Source organism: Haemaphysalis longicornis, unplaced genomic scaffold (assembly GCF_048455015.1).
Source record: "Haemaphysalis longicornis isolate Haplotype H1 unplaced genomic scaffold, Haemaphysalis longicornis Haplotype H1 scaffold_6, whole genome shotgun sequence".
NCBI classification, from domain to species: domain Eukaryota; kingdom Metazoa; phylum Arthropoda; class Arachnida; order Ixodida; family Ixodidae; genus Haemaphysalis; species Haemaphysalis longicornis.
In genome coordinates, this window is record NW_027526407.1 from 22,589,573 (window position 1) to 22,610,854 (window position 21,282).

Below are 21,282 nucleotides of genomic sequence, written 5' to 3' on the forward strand. Positions count from 1 at the left end.
ACCCAGCGCAGGGCATCAACTACACTTAAGAATATAGTGCGCTATAAAATAGCATTGCAACGCATAAAAAGCCACAGTGAATTGATTCGAAACTACAAATATAATACCGCAGAAAAGGGGAAAAACTTCTATCATGAGCAATAGAATTACCTTACGAGAGCATAAATTCTACTGCTAACGTATTGTGGTTTAAAAAAGAACTTTGGTTGGTAGATGTGCGTGCGAAAATTTCTTTTATCTTTATTGGATGATCCCGACGCCCGCCCAAATGCATTGGTGATTGCAGACATGCCTCGTTGTTTAGATGTGTGTGATTTAAAAAAAATGTAACTGCTGATTTCGCAATAAATGTCGAGAATCGACGCTCCTCCACCATTTCTGCCCCGTAAATGCCTCTCTTCTCTTTCATGATCACCTTTCACTCGATTTCCCTCAGTGTCGCTTTGCCACAGTAAACATAGCGGAGGTTTGCTGAAGACCATTCAATTTTCCCGCGTTCCAGTTCTCGTGCTCCATATACTGGGACCTTGCGTTGCTCTTGCACTTCTTTGGAATGACGCCAGGTGGCCTAGGCTCGCGCGCGACCGCTTTTTGCATTTTTCGGTGAAGACAGTGTTTTCAATGCGGGTTTCGATTTTCCTTTGGCTTAAATGAAGCAGCGGTTTATTTTTAATTAAAAGTACATTGCTAATACCTGTCAAGTATTGATGTTTTGCCTCAAATATGTTGTGTTTTCCTTTGGCGAAACAATGTAGAAAAGTATGTAATGTGTTTTCAGATCAAATAGTTTGGGAAAGTTTTGCTGATATAGCCTTCTTGTTCAAGTAGCTTTAGCTGGGTTGCTGAACCAAGGACAAACAGACAGACAGACAGACAGACAGACAGACAGACAGACAGACAGACAGACAGACAGACAGACAGACAAACAGACAGACAGACAGACAGACAGACAGACAGACAGACAGACAGACTGGGTAATATTTTCGTGTTTGAGTAGCGCAAGAAAGGCTCTCGTCTTTAAAAATGCACTCATGCACTCCGCACTGATGGAACCAGCGAAACTGAAACACGAAGTTCTGCGCACACTACCGTCGCCTCTACACGCTGATGTCCCCTGAACTGTACTTAATGTAATAGCTCGCTGCAAGTGAGACTTCTGCCAGACTTTTTCGCTTTCTCCTATGCTCCGCTCCTACTTACCAATGTCGGTCGCTATTCACCCCGAGCGCGAACACAGTCGGCCCCTGGCGGTGGCGGGACGAACCGCTCCTAGTGTGGACGGCGCTCTCGCGTCGTCTGCTTTTTCACGTTGCGTGCGGCGCAAGACGCGTGCTGCACACGACAGAACAACCAATATGTGTGCTCGTTTGGCAGTAAGCAATGACATTGTTACCTCTGCTTGCGCATTTCCTCTAGAAACACAATAATCAGCGGCCGTTACGGGTTAATGAGCTCGTTTAATTCCACGAAACACCTCCGCCCTGGTCACCGCTTGAGTGTGAAACGTGTTATAAACATTGCTTCCACACATTGCACTTTTCTAATTGTTGAGTGCAGTCGTCTGCCGTTTCGGGAACGTCGAAGGGTGCTTTTTGAAGGTGGCGTGGCGATTATTTAAAGGATAAAAGTTTAGTACGCGAAACGGGTAAGAAGCGACAAGACCTATGCATACGAGTGCAAATTCCACACCCTTGTAAAATTGCGCTGTGTCCTTATAGAAAGAAGAAACAAACAAAAACATTTACACTGCACAAGACCCGTTCGCTATCGCCCATACATTACCGGACACGTATTTTACACCCGCAAGCTCCTGGGTGATCGTGTCCTTCCCGTACCTTTTCTAAACTAAATACCATTTTTGGACAGTCGTTGTTTATACTGAAAAGGAAGAATAAACCATTTTTCAACTGTATCGAGTTGATAATTTTACGTAATATTTAAAATATGTTTCTATGGAGGCGCAAGAGTACTTTGGGGGGATTTTTCGGTAAAATTAAGCAGTTGTGAGTTTGCGTCTGTCATGTGGCATTTCGTGTGTCATTTTCATATATATCATTTTCAAATCCGACATGAATCACCTTGTCCAGAAACGTGTCTCACTCAGCATAACCAAATGCCTAGTATGGTCCCGTCTTAACCTCTTAATGTGGAACTAAGTTTAAAGAAAGAGGAGAAAACGCGTAATATATTGCACGTTGTTGCCCACATGTATGAGGGGTGTGTGCCATGACTCGCTGTTTTTTTTCCCCACAATGTTTGCTTTCAATACAATTTTGAAAAAGGCGAGCCACAATTTCTGGACAATCCCGGACCAAAGGGGGGTTAATCAGTTTTGAAAATACGTACTGCTTTTTCACCGCTACAGAACACGACGCCTAGTGCAGTTTCGATTGTAAGTAATACTGATAACCATAGTTTGGCTTTTCGCGTTACATGCGTTCTCTTCTCGCTGCTCTTGCAACGTTGGCAGCCCCCCCCCCCCCCCTTCCCGAAAAAAAACTATATGCACAGAATTTCAATTTTTAACCAATACTAAAGAATTAAATGCCAAGACAAATGCGATATTCAGTTTACAAAGCAAAGTAGTTACCGGGAACCCGTTGTGCTGATTCGCAACGAGAAATAAAAAGGAAATGTTTTACTACATCTGCAACTGCGCAACTTCATTTATTGCCATCTTTAGGGTTCGTAAGCGACCTTATACGCAAGAATGCAAACACATCTCTCTGTTGCAGGCACCTGTTAGATTTTCATAGGAACGCAAAAGGTCAACAAAGCAGCCGTAACAGAAAATTTGTGCTCACTGTGAGGTCCTAGAAGCTTGGTTTGCACACTGTAAACCTGCTTGTCACTTTGCGAAAACCTAGCTAAACATGAGATGTTGATTGTACTGCGGGCGTTGACAATTCAATTCGCAAGTTCACTTGCGACGAAAGCCGTAAAAAAGTGATCCGAACCCATTATTCATCAAACCTTCCTTCAGAGTCATTAAAATTTCATTTAAAAGACCCGTTATGGCGGTTACATTTATATCTCTGCGGTGATCAAAATTCAGTAATTTTATGTTGCCTTTTGAACACACAAAAAAAAATATCGTAAGCTCTTAGAAAGAATTTCGGGGCAGTTAAGTAGTGTGACCATTTCAGGGCATCCCACAAATACGAAAATGCGTCATGCTATTAGTTAAAGCGATTGAGATTTTTGTTTTTTTTATTTGTTTTTGTTTTTGTTTGAATTTATTTCGTTTTGTGTTACAACAAGAATGTATACAATAGAAGATTTCAGAAGGAGGTCCCGGAGTCAGAGGGGACATCCGTCCACATTATTCTTTCGTTTGGTAATATGTGTTTTTTGGCCCTTTGTGTTGCAATACTATTTTGGGACAAGTACTTCTTAAGGCTTCACGCTGGGCTAGTTTGGTACGCGTATTTAAAAGCAAAAAAAAAACGCCCAACGACGAACACGAATGGAGTGCTAAACAGGAGCGCTGTAATTTGTCACTTCTGTTCTCCTCTAAGCACTGTTTTTTTACAGACGACTACTTCAATAATCCCACAGAACTCCCCTTAATGCAGCCGCACAAAGGTGAAAACTTTTAAGTTCAACGTGGGCTGTTATCCGGCCCACTTATCCTTTGAACCACTTACACTAGATTCAACCACTTATACTTCCTAATGTGAAAGGTCACATATGATACATTTTGTTGCGAGCGAAAGGACAGGTCGATAAACAACGAACCACACATCCACCAAGGGTCACCTTCAGCCACCCCTCGACACAAACAGACAGAGAGAAACGAGTCAAAAAGATAAGCACCGAAGGACCAATCTAACAACACGTGCTCCTGTTTACAATGCGTTTGGGTCTGCGGAGCGCACAGAGATTAGTGGGGCCCATTCGTCGCTGTTTTCCTCAAGGCAGGCTCATTTCACATGGCCCGCGACGGGGCTGCGGTCTTTCCTTTCCCGTCTAATTAGGGGGCCATTTGCAAACCCAATGACACGTGACAGTGGAATGTGGCGGACACAGTGCGAACCCTCGAGGCCTCTCTGAGCTGGAAGAGCCTTTAACGCCCTTGCTCCGGGGCCTGTTTACACGCGGAGTTCGCGAGCCCTGCTGCCGTGCTAATGACCAGTGAACGGACGGAAGCGGACAGGATCCGGAAAAGTTAGTCCTGTGAGGGTGGAACACATAATTTAGGGTGACATGTAGAGTGGGGATTGCCTTCCGGTTAAGCTTTTGGCGCCAGAGAGAGCCTTTCAACACTGCTTTAGTAATTGCGGGTTTTTTTCCTTTTCTTGCCAGAGTTCAGGAGAGACCCGGTCGCCTCCACATGTGGGCAGTGCCATGTTTTTGTTTGCCGCTGTTGGCTCGCATTCGTTGGATAACAATTCATGGAAACGTGGCTCAGCGTATGCCCTTTTGTGTCGACTGAATTCCCACTGGTGGCAGCGTTAGTTTCAGCTTTTTCTCTTTGAGCACAGCACGAATTTTCTCTTTGAGGAAGCTACTATGTTACGCAACTGGTGAAGCAAAAATCACAATACATGTATTTAACATATCTTTGTGCTCAGTAATGGTGTCATGTCCTTTAGTTTATTTCTTAGTATATTTGTACTCGAAGTAACATTTGAAACATTATAAATGGTTATCATGAAAGAATATCTGCTTACAAGAGGGGGGGGATTTATTTCATAAAAAACAGTACAAACATGTTGATATACAGACGAGGGTCCCAGAGTCCACAGACTGTAAGGGGACCCTCGATTATGAATGCACAAACACATTCGTAAAAGCAGCAAATGGACGTGAGAGCTCATCATATAATCAAAGCAGCATAAAAAACAAGTGAAGTAAATCTATAATGTACATACACTCAAAAAGTAAGCCTAAAATAAATACTAAAAGTTATACAAACAATTTAAGGATAACACGAAGGAAATAAAAGCATAAGACAACATAAGAGTAAAACTATCATAAATACGAACAAAACAGGGCAATAATTAAATCAAAGAAACTCTCTAAGGTTTTTTTAAAGCACGTAATAGATGACGATGATTGGATCATGACAGGCAAATTATTCCACAATGTGACAGCTGCGAAACAAGAGGTTTTCTTACCGTAATTAGTGCGAACCGTTGGTAATAAGAAAGTATTATTACTTGAAAATCTAGTGACGCTTTTGCTTCTTAAACTAACATGATCAATGAAATCATGTGAATGGTAACAGTGCAATAATTTGTAAAAAAATATTCCCAAGTTGTAATGAAATACTGCATTAATTGATAGTATGTTATTCTGACGTAGTAGACCTGAGGCAGAGGAACGACATGAACTAAACGTTATAATGCGAATACATTGATTTTGAATGTGTTGAACCGATGAAACGTGAGAAGAGCAAGCGTTGCCCTATGAAATAATGCCATAATGGAAGTGACTGTGAACAAAAGCAAAATATAAAGACAGCAAAGCATGATGAGGGAAAAAGCGGCGAGCCTTGATTAAAGCTCGAATGCCGAAAGCGGTTTTTTGCTTGAGATTGGAAAGGTGAGATTTATATGTAAGGATAGGGTCGAGATGAATGCCAAGGAATGTAATTCGGTCACATGGCGCAATTAAATGAGGCTCAAGTTTTATTTCCTGAAAAATACTGATAGTGCTCTGACATGACTTGAACACCATAAATTTAGTTTTTTTCCGGGTTAATAATTAGGTAATTGTTATGACACCAGTTTACAACATTGTTCAGCAATGCATTCAAGTTAGAGGTGAGGGAAATTATTAGTTTATTAGATAATGATATGGTTGTGTCGTCCGCATACAAGACGCAGTGAGAGGAATTAACGCAATCTGGAAGGTCATTAATATATAAAATAAAAAGTAAAGAACCAAAGATTTATCCCTGGGGTACACCTTGATGAAACGTTCTTGTATCAGAGAAAGCATCAGCCACATATACAGTGTATTGTCTGTTTAGTAAGTAACTTTTCAAAAATAATAATGCAGGTCTTGTTATGCCATAAGCTTCTAATTTATTAAACAACATTTGGTGATTAGTGGTATCAAAGGCTTTAGTAAAGTCTAAAAAAACTGAACCAACAAAATTTCCATAGTCAATTGATTTCTTAATATAGTCAGTTAACGAAAGTAAAGCTAGGTTAGTGGAACGTCCAGACCGGAAACTGAATTGACAGGGGTTAAGTATATTAAACGTAGTGAGGTAGCTGTTGAGACGTTTGGAAAATAGCTGTTCAATAAGTTTACTTAGACAACAGAGAATGGAAATGGGGCGGTAATTAGATATTAATAATCGATCGCTTTTTTTGAAAATGGGTATCAATTTCGCTTTCTTTAGAGATGATAGAAAAGTTCCAGATCTAAATACAAGATTTATTATATGGCTGAGTGTATTTCCAATTAAATCGGTAACTAACATCAAATGGCGAATTGAAATGTTATCTAGGCCTGGGCTCCTGTTTTTTATGCACCAAGCGTAGACAGCGCTTCTGGTGCAACAGGGAATAAAAAGAAAGATTGGCTAGCATGGTGCATACCAAGTTGCGCATTCGCAGACTGAGGGGTATTGTTATAGATAGAAGGAAAATAATCGCAAAAAGCTTCCGCAATGTCAGTGGGCTGATTTAGGTTTGTTCCATTGTGGGTAATTTTTCGTATTGAGGCATTAACTGTAGTCGTGTTTAGAAAGGTGTTAAACAAATTCCATTGTTTTTTGGGGCTATTTTCGTGTTTAGCACATTCATTCTCATAATAATGTTTTTTAGCCTGTTTTAAAATAATGTTTAGGAGGGAGAAGTATTTCTTGTAACGTATAGCTAAATTGGAATTGAAGGGTTGCTTTTTGGTTTTTTTGTGGAGATTATCTTTCTTTCGCATGCTTTCTAAAAGACCATTAGTAATCCAAGGATTAGTAGGGTAGCTGAATCTTTTTTTACATTTAACCGTAGTTGTGCTAGATGACACAGCTTTTAAAAATGCACAAGAAAACTGCTGCAGTGCTACATCTGCATCATCCAAAGAGTTAATTATACGCCAGTCAGTCGCCCTTATAGCGTCTCTAAATTTTACTGAATCAAATACGGATGTAAAGTGAGAACTGCATTTTTCAGGCCCGTCCGCGTCAAAAATAAGCAAAACAGGAAAATGATCGTTGATGTCTGTGTCAAGAACCGCTGAAAAAGGTCTGGGTGATAGGTTTAGATAAAGCATGATCTAATAAAGTACAAGGACCATTGCGCACGCATCTGGTAGGCGAATGTATCAGAGATTCGAATCCGAATCCACTAAAGCAGTCTGTATATGCAGCAAATGAGTTAGAATCGGTATCAAGCAAGTTAATGTTTAGATCGCCAACTAACAAAACGTCCTTGTTCTCAAATGCTAGCTGATTAAGAATGGTATCAAGGTTAAGCAGGAATTCAATGAGAGAAGATGAAGGGGAGCGATAGATGCAACCAATGACAAAATTTTTATTGTTATGTGGAAGGAGGGACCTATCTGTTTCGATAAACACTGATTCGCAAAGAGTAGTAGTAAACGATAGATCTTTTCTACGCGTGTATGAGATATTAGGGGAAATTAAAATTGCTGTTCCTCCATGGCTATCTGATGCTCGATGACAATACTCGGTTTGATATGACGGGAAACTGTACATATAGCGGTCAGAATCAGAAAGCCAGGTTTCTGATATGCATATGAACGAGAAAGGATGTTTGAGCGAAGCTATAAAATTAGTGATTGTGTCGATGTTCTTCTTTAGGCTTCGTGCATTGTTCCATTTAGGTGAAAGAAAGAAAAACAAAACTGCAGTTGTTTTTTATCATACTCTCATTTAAACAGATGCACGTGACAAATCGTGGTTCGCTTAGCCTAATGAGGCGTCATTTTCTTGCTGCATTTGGAAGAGATAGTGCGTCTTTGTGGTACAAATTACCGGCGTTCCACTGCTGAGCCGCGATAGCATCGTGTGTTGTCGGGTCCCGGGCGGCCTGCCACTGATGGCTTGTGCAAGTACGTTGCGATCAGAAATCGATAAAAGCCTTCTTTGCGCAACGCTTGGCTGGCTTCTCCATTTTAACAAAACAGATTTCCCTGCAGCTTTGCGGAGCTGTTTGACTCTTTTGAGTTGTTAAATCTAAGTTCCAAGATTGCCGCACAAACACGAGTTTCTGTCTGAAGGGTGTTCGATAAGTTGGGGCAAATACCAGAACTAAGAAATCTACACTTTCTTAGATGGCAAATATTTTACCCATCATTTCTGTAACTCAAGTTGGTCATTACATTACACCGCAAAATTGGCTATGATACGAGCTTTTTTGAGGTACCAAGTTCTGCTGTCACTCGGCGTACTATTGTTAATGCATTAGCACAAGTCTGCATGAACTTCGAGTGCAATATACGTTTATGAAGAGCGTGAATCCTTTTTGCCAAATAAAATTTTCTGTTCTGTCGCAAGAGACCTACATTTGTTGTTGCAAATATCCTGGCGTCACAAGCTGAGCCGCGGCATCACCGTAAATGTACGTGACGAAGAATTACTAGCCGGAAAACAAGGTATAAAATATTATTCACATGTGCTAGGAAGCAGTGATCTCGTCTTACAGCTGCTCTGAGAAAGCTCTTTGAGGCTCTTCCGCCAAAACTCCCCTTTTAAATGGCTCAGGCATTATATATTTGTATAACTTTTTGCGAAAACATAATGTAGTCCGACTACTCACCCTTTAACCGATGACTTTCTCCATATATACGGGCACAATCAGATTCCAGAATTGATTATTTATGTTTGCCGATATAACGAGGGGCTAAACGCAAGCACTCACGCCTTCAAATTTAAATTTAAATTCAAATTTATCCAGGAAAACAAAACAGCATCTGTACATTGGCCAGAATGTACAGATGCCGTTCACAAAGTTGACAAATCACCCGCCGCGGTGGCTCAGTGGCTAAGGCGTTGCGCTGCTGAGCACGAGGTCGCGGGTTCGATTCCCGGCCGCGGCGGCCGCTTTTCTGATGGAGGCCAAAAGCAAAAACGCCCGTGTGTACGAGATTTCGGCGCACGATAAAGATCCCCAGGTGTTCAAAATTAATCCGAAGCCCTCCACTACGGCGCGCCTCATCGCCTGCATTGCGTCGGCGCGTTAAACCCCACAATCAATCAATCAAGTTGACAAATCGCAGGCAGGGCCTGCTCCGAGTGAATTGTTTATTATAATATTTCAGAAATTCGTCCTTTACAGGCATGCGTAAACCAACCATTTCTATAAAGGTTCAAAATATTTCAATCATTGTTTGTTTTTATGTGGTGTGTGTCAACGTTACAATTCTCTGAAAATATGCATTGCTATATATTTCAAATTTGCGCAGCCGACCCGGATCTCCAAGGGCTACATCATGGAACCCAAGGCTGTGAACAGCAGCGCCAACTCGGTGATCTTTTCATTGAAAGAAGAAGTGGGCGCTCTGGCCAGAGCGTTACAGATATTCAAGGTTGGTGTTTGTTGCTCTGCTGGAACTTTCTGCGACATGCCTTTCCCCGTGTAGGCACCATCCGAATTAACTTCAACTATAGAGCAAAACAGGTCGCTGGAAACCCGCGGAACTTGGTGTTACTAAGAGTCGATCGGTAGTTAGAGGTGAAATGTCTCGTCGATCATAATGCATGGCGTGCTATGCACAAGTAATATAAAATCATAAAACTCAATGTTTTGCTGTTTTTATGACGAGGAGGACTTTTTGAACGCACGCATTTTTAACCACATAGCGTTACTAGGCTCCTTCTGCGATTTTTCTTAGGTGCTGACTGTGCGATACCAGACACACTCATCAAGGCTCCAAGGAAATGAATCAGCTACGAAACAACATCTAGCACCATGATAACGCAGATTAACAAAAAAAGCAAATCCGTGAAAACATACAGCTTGGCTATCAAAAACTGACCGAAGGCCTAAATCTTGTAAAGAAAGAAACCAAAATGTGTGTTAGAAATACCACACCGCACATAAATTGTAATTACACCGATTTGCATATTACGTTTTGATTTTCTTCAGGCTTTGTCTAGCAAACTGTTTCTAGCAAACTATGTTTCTAGCAAACTATGCAGAGCGTGGAGAGCAAAAATCCTAAACGGAGCAGGTGCGTTTCAAAACATTCGCTCGGCGACAGAGTACAACGTTTACATGGTGCAAGTTAAGACAGAAACGCAGATGTCCCCTCCAACTTTTTTTTTACTTTTAAGATATAATATTTGGCAGCTGGTTCCCCTCAAATACGTGAAAAATGTTTTGCCATATCATATGCGAGTAATCCTTACTTCCCTAATTAAGATAATCTTCTGCAGAAATTCAGATAATTATCTACTATTGCGTAGCATTCTTATTCCGCTTGTCGAAAGTTTTCTCCGTACATTTTTAGTTTTTTTGCTAAATCCAATACGACCAAGTATCTCCAATTACGATATTATAACGATTACAGGTGAAATTTGTGCGAAATCTTCATAATTATAGAAATGCAGGTTGTTACACAGTTCGTCATTTTCTGTAATTATTTCTTATTTTTATTATTTCTTGTGGTTTTTTTTTTAAATTTCGTTCGACCTTTTATATCCATTTACGCTATTACAACGATTACAGGTTGAACTTTCGCGAAATCTGCATTATTGTGGAAATGTCATGCGGTGTACGTTTCACCATTTTCAGTAATTATTTTATATTTTTCGTATTTTTCAGTTTTTCGAAAATTTCTACGACCAATTATTTCCAATTACCTAATTACAGCGATTACATTTGGAACTTTCCCGAAGAAAGTATTATTGTGGAAATGCAGGGCGTTACACGGTCCGCCATTTCCGTAATTATAATATATTTTTGTATTTGTTTAGTTTTTTAATGTTTCGTTCAACCAATTATGTCATTTAGGCTATTACAACGACTACAGGTTGAACTTTCCCGAAATCTGCATGATTCAGGAAATGGCATGCGGTATACGTTTTGATATTTACCGTAATTTTTATACTTTTTATAGTTTTTAATTTTTCAAAATTTCGTTGGACCATTTATCTTCATTTAAGTTATTCAAACGATTATTTTAGAACTTTCGCGAAATCTGCATTATTTAAGAAAGGCAGGGCGTCACAGGGTTCGGCATTTTTCGTAAATATTTCATACTTTTTTTATTTTTTTAGTTTTCAAAATTTTGTTCGTCTAATTATCGTCATTTACGTTAATATAGTGATTACAGGTGGAACTTTCGCGAAATCTGCATTATTGTGGAAATGCAGGGCGTTACACGTTTCCCCTTTCCCTGGTTTTTTGTTTTATATTTTTGCTATTTCTTTGTTTATCAAAATTTCACGCGACGAGTTATCTTCATGAACGCCATTGTAGCGATTGCAGGTAGAAATTCCGCGATATCCGCATTTTTTGTGGAAATTCTGGGGGTTACGCGGTACTGGCTGGGGGAATGCTTGGCAAAAATGCTCCTCATTTGTATGTGATTTCTGAGTGAAGCTCAGTATTGGCAGCGGTATCGAACATCCTTAAAGGAGCCATGAAGAGAAAATGCAAGTTAGTTTTTTTTCGAAAGATTTCGTGTTTTATAGTGCCCCCAGCGCTTGTCCGGATACAAACGGTGCTTTATTCACTGAGAAATTAAACAATTTAGGTTAAAATTTTGATTTTCCCGCTCAATCGTGCGTTTTCGTGGTCCCAAGTGACATCACTGGAACCGACCGCTCTGCAGCCTAGAGTACCTTCATTCACGCATCCGCCGTACAGGGTAGAGACACGTATACGCTGGCGCCGCCATTTTCGGTTGCTCGCTCGCCGCCGAAGCAAGTCATTGTGTCAAAACCGCGCTAAAATTATCGCCGCAACGCGGTTTACTGAAGAAGTTTGAATCATATTGTCTGTTTCGCGTTGCTAGGTCTCGTGGGAAACGAAAAGAATAACGCGTTGAGCCCGTTGGCCCAATTGCGGCGGCACGGGACCGTTCAAAGGTTGTCTCCGCCCTGTACAGCGGTGTTGGTTTGTTCCCGTGTTTCTTTACGTTCCGTAACCTAGATGGCGCCACCATACCGTGGCAAGCGTTTGGTTTGTTTTTGCCCGCATTTAAACCTGGCTTGTTTTTGTTCTGGGAGAAAATATTCGTTCCCTGAAACAGTGCTCGCTCTACAAATGGGGTCACGTAAAACACCGTTGCTTGCGTCAATCGGCCAGTGTCGCCTGAGACAACCCCAAGCCCCGTAGTGCTGTGCAGCTAAACAAGCATGCTGTGCGCAGTACGAACAGCAGAACGCATCAGTACTTCTATGTTTAGATGTGCTTTCGTAACTTCCACTGTTTGTCCCATCATTCTTATTGCGTTGTAAAGAATGTGCCCTAAATTTAAGCGCAAATCGCTCGTTCGTCTAGTTTGTAAGTTCTACCTAATTTGCGTCTGCTTCTGCCAGCCTCCGCCAATCGCAGAGCTTAGCTCATGTGACGACATAGGTTCATTTGCGGGAAATGAGCTGGTGGGTCGCATGACCGTTCCCGTTTTTCCTAATTATGTAGCTTATTTGAGCGAAGTTTACGTTAAAAGTGGTGTCAGTATGATTCTAACGAGACAATCTTTTGAATGAACCAAACGTGTTTTCTCTTCATGGCTCCTTTAAACAACATGGGGAACTTATTTGAAGTGTCAGTAAGGCTGTGTCTCCGTATCCCTCTAATGAGTTTGTATCGTGGCTGCACCGAGAATGTGCAGTAAATACTTTGTGTGAAATTCAGGAATTCTGAAAACCCCAATTGTTGGCGGACGGGCCCGGGTTATTTTACACTGATGTGAGAGCAGTTCTGCGCACTACACGAAGATTATAGCACGTCATTGAACCAAGCTCCATGAGATGTTACGACTACAGGGCTTTATACTTTCCCTGCCTTTTACCAGGTGCAAACAAGCACTCGTTGCAGATTAACGTGTGCCCAAAATCTCCTCTGGGTCCGAATTGGTTCTCTTCTTAGTTCTCTTGATTCCCTTGGAGCGCAAAACAAAAATATGTGGGCTGGCTTTCCCACTTTCCTCAACGCTACATACTTCTCAGATATAGAGTGTGGGCAGTGCCTCCTCTAACTTTGATGAAACCTCACAAAACACAGCTGTGCTTGTAACCTCTATTCTAGGTCTCATCGTTTTCTCTGTGTCTTTCTCCCATTCCTTCGAAACCCTTCCAAGATGCCCATTAGTAAAAATCAAGACAGTATACTTCTTATGCCTATGTGCTCCGGGAGCTTTTCACAATTTCGCTCGCAGCTCTTTTTTCTTTCTGGTGCAATCGAATGCGATGTTTGTACTGAAAAAAAGGGACTGGAATGCATCTTCCGTACTACAGGACAACCACGTGAACCTGGTGCACATTGAGTCGCGCTCTTCGGCCCGTTTCAAGGATGGCTACGAGTTCATCATCAACTTCAACCCAAGCGAGGGGAATGTTCACGAGGCCTTGGAGAAAATCAAGAGCATGTCGCAGTACGTGCAGGTCATTGCACGCGACCTCCCTCCCAAGTCCGAGGGTAAGCATGCAGATTGGATGCGTCGTACAGCTTGCTGTCTCCAGACTTGTCGACACATTTGGCTGTTGAGCATTTACCTTCATTATGCCCATTCCCTCATGGCAATGCACTATCATCACCTTCCTCTTGGCACTGCTGGATACGCGTTTTTGCATCACTGTAGTAAAACTCCTAACAATCTTCCTCTCAGCGCTATTTTTAGTTCTGCTATCGACTTATATCAATAAGACTGTCGATGGTAGTACGACAGTTACGATAACCCGCCCGGTGGCTCATTGGCAAAAGTGATGTGCTGCTGAGCACAACGACGCGGGTTAGAACCCGGCCGCGGTCGGTCCATCTCTGGGGGAGGCAAAAAGCGACAACGCCCGTGTGTCGAGCTTTCGGCGCACGTCAAAGATCCCCACGTGGTCAAAATTAATGCCGAGACTACTTATACGGGGCGCGTCTTAGACAAGTTGCAGCTTCAGCGCGCTAAACACAATGATCAGTCAATCAACCAAAGTCACAATGCCCTACTGGATGTAACCTTTGAAACTTTCAGCCAGGCGCACTGGGCTCATCCGCTCGATACCCAGCAAACTGAGGTGCACTTCGACGCTTGTCTTCGTAATCGCCTAAAGAGATTGATTTGTCGCCGCTCCCAATATGTTGAAGCTCAGCGTAAGGGGCGGAGCCCGTTAGGGGCTGTTGGCATATTCGTTCGGCGTCGTCGTCGTAATCGTCTCCGTAATTGTCGTCTCGTGTGGTCACGGTGCTAGAACACCGGGAAACTCGTTAACGCCTCGCACTAGAATGTAGCACATGCTAAAAGCACACCGGGACACTCGTTTACACTTCGCGCTGGAGCGCTCCGTAACGCGTACTAAAACACTCTGGTAAACTCGTTTACGCCTCGTGCTAGAGACAAGACACAAGCCTCGCGCTTCAAAGACACAAGACTTACAAAAGAAATATGTAGAACTCTACCCCCGAATGGTTGTATCTCTGTTGGCAAAAACGCCAAGGTGCCAAGAATACATTTATACGCTGCATTATTTGCGCCCCCCCCCCCCCCCCTCAGGTTTCACGTTAGTAAAGATGGCCCGGGATTTTTATGATTGGCTTCGCAAGGATTGGAAACTACTCGTAAATTTTGAGGTTCATGCGATGGATAGTTACAAAAGGAGAAGAACTTGCCTCCAGATGAACTCAGCTTTAAATAGGCAGCATCAATATTTCAAAGAAACTGGTTCATATTTTCTCACTGTCTTATTGACGAAAAATAAAACAAGGTGCACGGATGTTTAGTCTATCAAAAATGGTGCTCACATAATTGAAACCATCCCATTCGGATAAGTAGCAAATGCTACGGTAATTTTATGGTCACCAATTATATTTCCTTGAACCTGATACTAATTACAATGTCAGACACACCTAATTCCTCTGATCACTTCAGCCGCTAAAAGTGGTGTTTCATTGATATCTCTACGTGTTCAAGAGTTTCCAAATTGCTTCTCTAAATCCCCACTTTATATTGCAATTTAAACAGAACTACTCCACGAAAAGATACTTCTTGAGGGGATTGGTCAGTTGAATTTATTCCTGTAAATTGCCTCTACAACTTCTTACAGATGATACTGGTGGCTCCACAGCGACAGTCAGTTTAGTCTCGGTTGGCAACTAATAGCACCAGGGAGATCGTTTTTCTGATAGTTGGTTATTGATAACATACGTCGATAGTCGCATAAAGGCAGTACAGTATGGACTGTTTCCTGACGGTGATAGTTACGCTCTTATTGACCTTATCGAAAAGTTATCCATTCAGCTAGTGTTACCCGTTTCATTGCTGTCTCCCCGCCGTATTTTTTGTTGTGCATCTGAACTACAAAACATTCTTTCTGGTAACACTAATTTTAGGGTGGCATTAAGACCTCTGCCTAAAGAAAGACTGACTGACTGACTGACTGACTGACTGACTGACTGACTGACTGACTGACTGACTGACTGACTGACTGACTGACTGCAACGGCTTACTTGCACGAATGCTTTGCTCTGTGGACAGCCAATGCACTCGCCATTTGTACAAGTGCGGCAGGCACACACACAGCTGGCTGGCGCCGCATCTTTTCAAAGTGTTACGAGTTGTGCCGCGCCTCCGCCAGGTGGCGCCACGGGTCCCGCGACCGAGAGAAGACACAGTGAAACATCCCCCTCGCGAGGGGCACGATCAAATGCAGAGCATTTCCGGGGACTCACGACGTTAAGTAGTTTGCGTTACGTTAATGTTGTTGCACTTGTGGCAACTGCTGACGCGAGAGCGCTCGTCAGCAGTAATTTGAATGAGTCAACGATATAAGGCGCGTTCGTAGCGTCCCATTCTGTGTCGGCTTTGTGGCGCAGTGGGTAGAGCACCATGTACATTGCGTTCCGCCCGCAGGGTCGAGGGATCGAAACCGGGCGCCAGATAGTATTTTTTTATATAGTAGGGACAACGACGGTGCGGACTACGGACGTCAACAAGGGTTACATCGTGAGTTACTGAAATGCTCTGCATTTAATACGTATTTGTCTCGTTACCTCAGGAAGTTATAGACATATTGCAACTCAGTGTGCCCGTTTGAGTGACGTCGTGGATGGTGAGGCCTCATTTTCACTAATGAAGCATCTACGGGAATGCAAGTGTTACCGAGCGCCTTTTGATTGGTTTTGCCTGCAGATGCCGTGCCCTGGTTTCCGAGGAAGATTAAAGACCTGGATATCTTTGCCAACCACATTCTGAGCTATGGCTCTGAACTTGACGCTGACCACCCGGTGAGTAAAGAAGGCAAGCAGTTGGAATCGGATATCGTTATAACGTTGTTCTGCCTACATTTGCCCTATTATTATCAAAACCCCTCAGCAATCTAAAACGCGTTCAATGGCTGGGGTAATGCGAGAAAATTCAGAAAAGTGACGGGGCAGCATCGGAAACGGGTTCATCCTTAGCTTAAATGAAGCGGCTTTGCACCTCAAGACACTGTGATCTATTTGTTTATTTTTCATCATCAAAACTCGGGTGCCTGCTCTGCTAAGCGAGCAAGAATTCATGCCTCGCACTTGATAGAATAACTCCTCTCTTAAGCTTACCAAGCACGTAAACATCAAGGACAGTTCGTTGTATTAAATTGTACCAAATTTAATGATAAAGACATTTTCGTCTGAGGCAGCGCAAATACAAGCTCGGTGCATGACGCGACTATTATAGCAGTACCGAGAAGACAGCGACGCATTTCGGAGTTGCAAGTGTAAATTAACTGGAACGGCTTCCTACAGATAAATTAATTACCAGAATAAAACTGCAATAAATACGAGGTAAAAACAGGTTTAACAGGTGCTTTGTTTTTACAGTAAGGTATATTGTTACCAAATTTACCTTTAGGTGATTCTAGCTTGCGTATATATGAGCCCATCGTTAATGGAGTACTATTTCAAGACGAACCCAGTCTTTTCACCACTCATGTATTTCCCCTCTTTCTTCAGTTGTGGCGTACCGGACTCGACGTATACTTTGTAACATCTTGCCAAGGAAATACAAATGAAGCAAAGTTGTATGCATGTCGACATAACCATAGCTTTCGCGTGTGTCTCCGCTAATAAGAAGATGTTGTGCAGTGCACGCTCGTTTGTAACCAAACTCTCGAGCATTTCTCTCGTTCAGATTCCCTTCTCTTCATTGATTGAAGTTATTTATTTAGCAAGTAGCCAGATAAGGGAAGCGTTAAAATTCCCAATGTCCTAGCATTAACAGAGTAGTGCCTGGCAATTTTTTCTTGCAAGAGCTCGATCGTTGACCGACGCGAGCGTGAACGGGTCGTTAAAGGATGAAATCAAAAACCAGCACGAGCACTCGTGTCCGCGAGAAGCATAACTTAGAGCAAGCGTCGCTTGGTCGCATATTGCAACTAGGAGTCGTTGTCGTGCTGCCCTCGCTTTTTACTACGAGCTGTTATAAGGCCAGACAAGTACAAAGGTCTGTGACCGGGCGCGAGATGCTTTTGCTTGCTGACAGTGAACAAGGACGAAACGCCTTACAATTCAGAGGGTGCTGTAGTACTCGTTGCGACAGCCCAGGGGAGGGCGCGTACAATGATTAGGCCTCGGTGCAGACGCACTTAGAGTCGCGAACATTTATTCGAAGTGAATAATTTATTTCGCATTAAAAGGAACACGATGCTCGATGCCTGCGGAAAAAGCTCTGGAAAAGAGCTGGATGGAACCGCAAGCTCCCATTTAATCCCATTTAATTCCTGTCCTCTAAACTGCACATTAAAAAGCAAACGAAAAAATCGAGGACAACCCGCACCAACACAGCTATCGAATGTTTAAACCGATTCAATATCAATAAAATGGGACTAGGGCAAAATGACTTTTAGAAAAAAGCCGATTTTATGTGTAAAAAAATAAAAAGAACACAAGAAAGGTTACACTCCACATCCAAGGGCTCTACAGTCTACATCCACACTAAAAGAATCATTACGCATCAGAAGTAATTTTTAAATCTAACAGTATGAAACTAAACATGTGAAAATAGTTGAAGGGCGTCACGAGATGAGAATACGCTAAAGAATACACGCAAAACAGAACACTAACAATGTAATTACAGCAAGTTCTGGAACTATGCGAAATTGGTTGGTGCATCAGTGATCCTTTTCTCATCGCATGCAGCCCCACGGGCGCTATATTTACACTAAAACGGATCTACCAAAAATTAACCAGCTAGACAGCTAGAAGTGACACAAAACCACGTAGTTCAAAGAAACAGTACTCGGTCGGAAAGTAAACACTATCTTCCACTAAACTTTGCATCGTATTTCCAATTTTACAGTCATTCACTGTAAATACACCTCACTGCACTGCCGTGTCTGCTTCACTGTGTTATGAAACTGGAGTTAATCATTCACCAAATCGCACTTAGATAACGCAGGAGCCACTAATAACGCGTATTGGGTCGATTGGAAAGTTACCGCAAATCACCGCACTGCCACAATACACTACACAACACATAGCACCACACAAATCAAATGACCGCGTAAGACGTCGTCTCTTGATGAAGCTGGCTTCCAGAAAGGCAGGTGAGCAAGTCACACTTCAGGCACAGATCTCCCCAAGGAGTCTATGGAAATCATAATTTCTGCATTATCACCAAGTAATTATCCCAGGCTTGGTAGTTCAAGAGGCTGTTGTGTGAGCCTCTGCAATTTTTGGATGAAGGATCTTGTTTCAACGCGGGCCAGTAAGTAATGAGCCACAGATCAGGCAATGTGTCCACAAAAACACTGGAAGGCGGTTGCAGGCGGTAAAACGTAGGGCGGGTAGCGTCCTTGGCCTGTTAACAATGTGGTCAGATTTCTGGGGAATTGGAAACTTCTGGGTATGTCTAAAACACGCTGGGTCCATTGATGCACTTCTGAACTGCAGTGAATGTTCGAACCAGGAATTCTGCCACACTAAGCGACCAGCTTTTAGTAAGGCCGGACACGCGATGAGCTAAGTGGTTTTGCCGTGCACATCTACGCCCCTCGTTGCGGCGTGAGTTGCAATAGGCTCAACAAGTTCATTTCCCCAGACACCAAAGTGACTGGGGATGTGGTATATATGAAAGAGTGCGATCAATGCAAGAGAGTTTGTTTTCCTTGAGAATGTATATGCTGCTTGAAATGGTGAAAGGGTCACGTTGGCAGGTGCACAGACCATTGAAAACATCTGCAAGCAACTCGTTTACTATAAAATACACTCACCCCTTCATGGATCCGTAGGCACCTTGACTCTGAAAAAAAAAGGTTGTTGCATTCACTAAGGGAACACTAAAAGTTACTTGTCCCAGTACACACTAAGTACTTAGTAACTAAAGGTAACAAATGTAGCACTAGTTAGGGTTACTAACTGAAGCAGGTAGTAAGCAGCACTACTTTTACTAGGAAAGTCTTAGCGATAATACCCTTCTGAGCTACACGCTTTTACTAACTTGCCATGCATAACCTAGTCATAAGCACGACCTTGATATAGTGTGTGCAACTTCTTACAACCAATTAATTTCTTAACCATACAATTGCTAGCGGCAGAGCCTACACACCGTACCGCGGGGTAATAAAGTTCGTAAGGAGTTTGTAAATACGGCCGTTACTACCCGTTTCCGACCTTTATTGATTAAGAGGGCATGTTGCAGGTGTACAGCGCATTCAAAGCGTGTGCAAGCAACTATTTTATGTACTATAACGTCCACTCACCTACGCTACAGTTAGAAAAAAAATATAGCATTGGCACGTAACAAACTGCGCAAGCAAGATCTCCAAAATACATGTAAATTTGTTCCTTAAGGTCATACATTTACATCCTCCTCCAACTTTCGATCACTGGCGGTCCTCGCACGTGCCGCCCTAGAAACATTTGTAAATCGGCACTTCTGACCCGTGAAACAAATATAGATTCTCAGAGCTTGGCTGCGCCTGTGTTCTTTACGTTTTCCTAATGGGAAACATCTGGTCTATGTACACACACCAGATGATGTCGGACGGAAAAGCTTGGCCGCGTATCTTGTAGCTTCCCTGCAAATGATACTGAAATGCGATAATGCCTCTGTCTGGCGGCCACTTAATGGCCTCTACTGCCTGTCCTCGTATTCTTTATTCCCATCACGGATTGCTCCCTTCGTTCGGCACCCGGACCGGCACACCCGATTGCCAAACGCACACATGTGCTTGACCTCCCAGCTTCTTCAAAGAGGCCAAGGCACGTGACAATAATTTTATACGCTAGGCACATCTTACTGAGTGCTCCCCCGTGGCTCCTTCTACGCGTTAGTGATTTGTCTACGTTTTGCGGCAGGCAAATTGAGCTGCCATATCTTGCAATCCGGGCACGACCACTAGAGTCGAGTTTTTGCAAAAGTTGCGAAATTTTGTTGGACATTCAGGTTCGCATTTAGATTAAAGATTTCTTGGAAAGGGTAGTACTGTTACCGATATGCAGTGCACGTAGGTGAGTTTAGGGGCGAGAAATAAAATTGAACCGTCTAGGATGATGAAAATGCTTGTAACCGCCCAAATTCTTCCTGCACTCTCAACCCGCGCTCAAGAGCCGTATTCCAAGCGCCTTTGGAATACGGCTCTGACACGTCCTTCCGTCCTGCCACAATTGGTGGGAAGATCAACGCTATCTATTGGAGTAAAAGACTTGTAACACCATGTTCAGAACATCAGTGTAAGATATATAGCATCAAAACTTGCTAGAATAAATTCTGTTTAACATGCAAAGTTTATTTCAGCCTATAATGCTAGAAAAGCCTTTGAAGGCACGTTAAAATTACACTAGTTTCGTACCACACAATTGTGGGAGGGTGGGGGCGTATTTTTTGGTTCATTTCTCCGTCGAAGGTTTCCAACCCGCCAGTCAAAAATAAATTAGACGTTGCATCGTCCAGACTCGCTTTGCGCGCAGCGACAACACACGAGAAACGATAACTCAAGAGTAGCAAATTGGTATGCAATACAATAAATACGTTCTTGTGACTTTTTCAACTAGACTAAGGTGATCTTCTCTGTTTTTATTCTCATTTTTTTGCAGTTAGAGGCATAGGTCAACTTCATGTTCAACTATAATAACATCACACATCAACCAGCCGCGAATATATGTGTTGATTTTGAATGCTAACCATTTTCACAGTGAGTTGAGTGTGCCTGTACGCAAAAAAGTCGTG

General features: G+C 42.6%; 1 protein-coding gene across 1 annotated transcript in view; it reads left to right on the forward strand.

Annotated features, from left to right (window-relative positions):
- The window catches only part of Hn (phenylalanine hydroxylase), a 105,213-nt gene that overhangs the window by 42,885 nt on the left and 41,046 nt on the right, over positions 1-21,282 (forward strand). Inside the window, exons 2-4 of the mRNA XM_077673694.1 lie at positions 9,382-9,504; positions 13,385-13,565; positions 16,264-16,358. Of these exons, the coding sequence (XP_077529820.1) occupies positions 9,382-9,504; positions 13,385-13,565; positions 16,264-16,358 (399 nt within the window). The remainder of the gene's footprint in view (positions 1-9,381; positions 9,505-13,384; positions 13,566-16,263; positions 16,359-21,282) is intronic.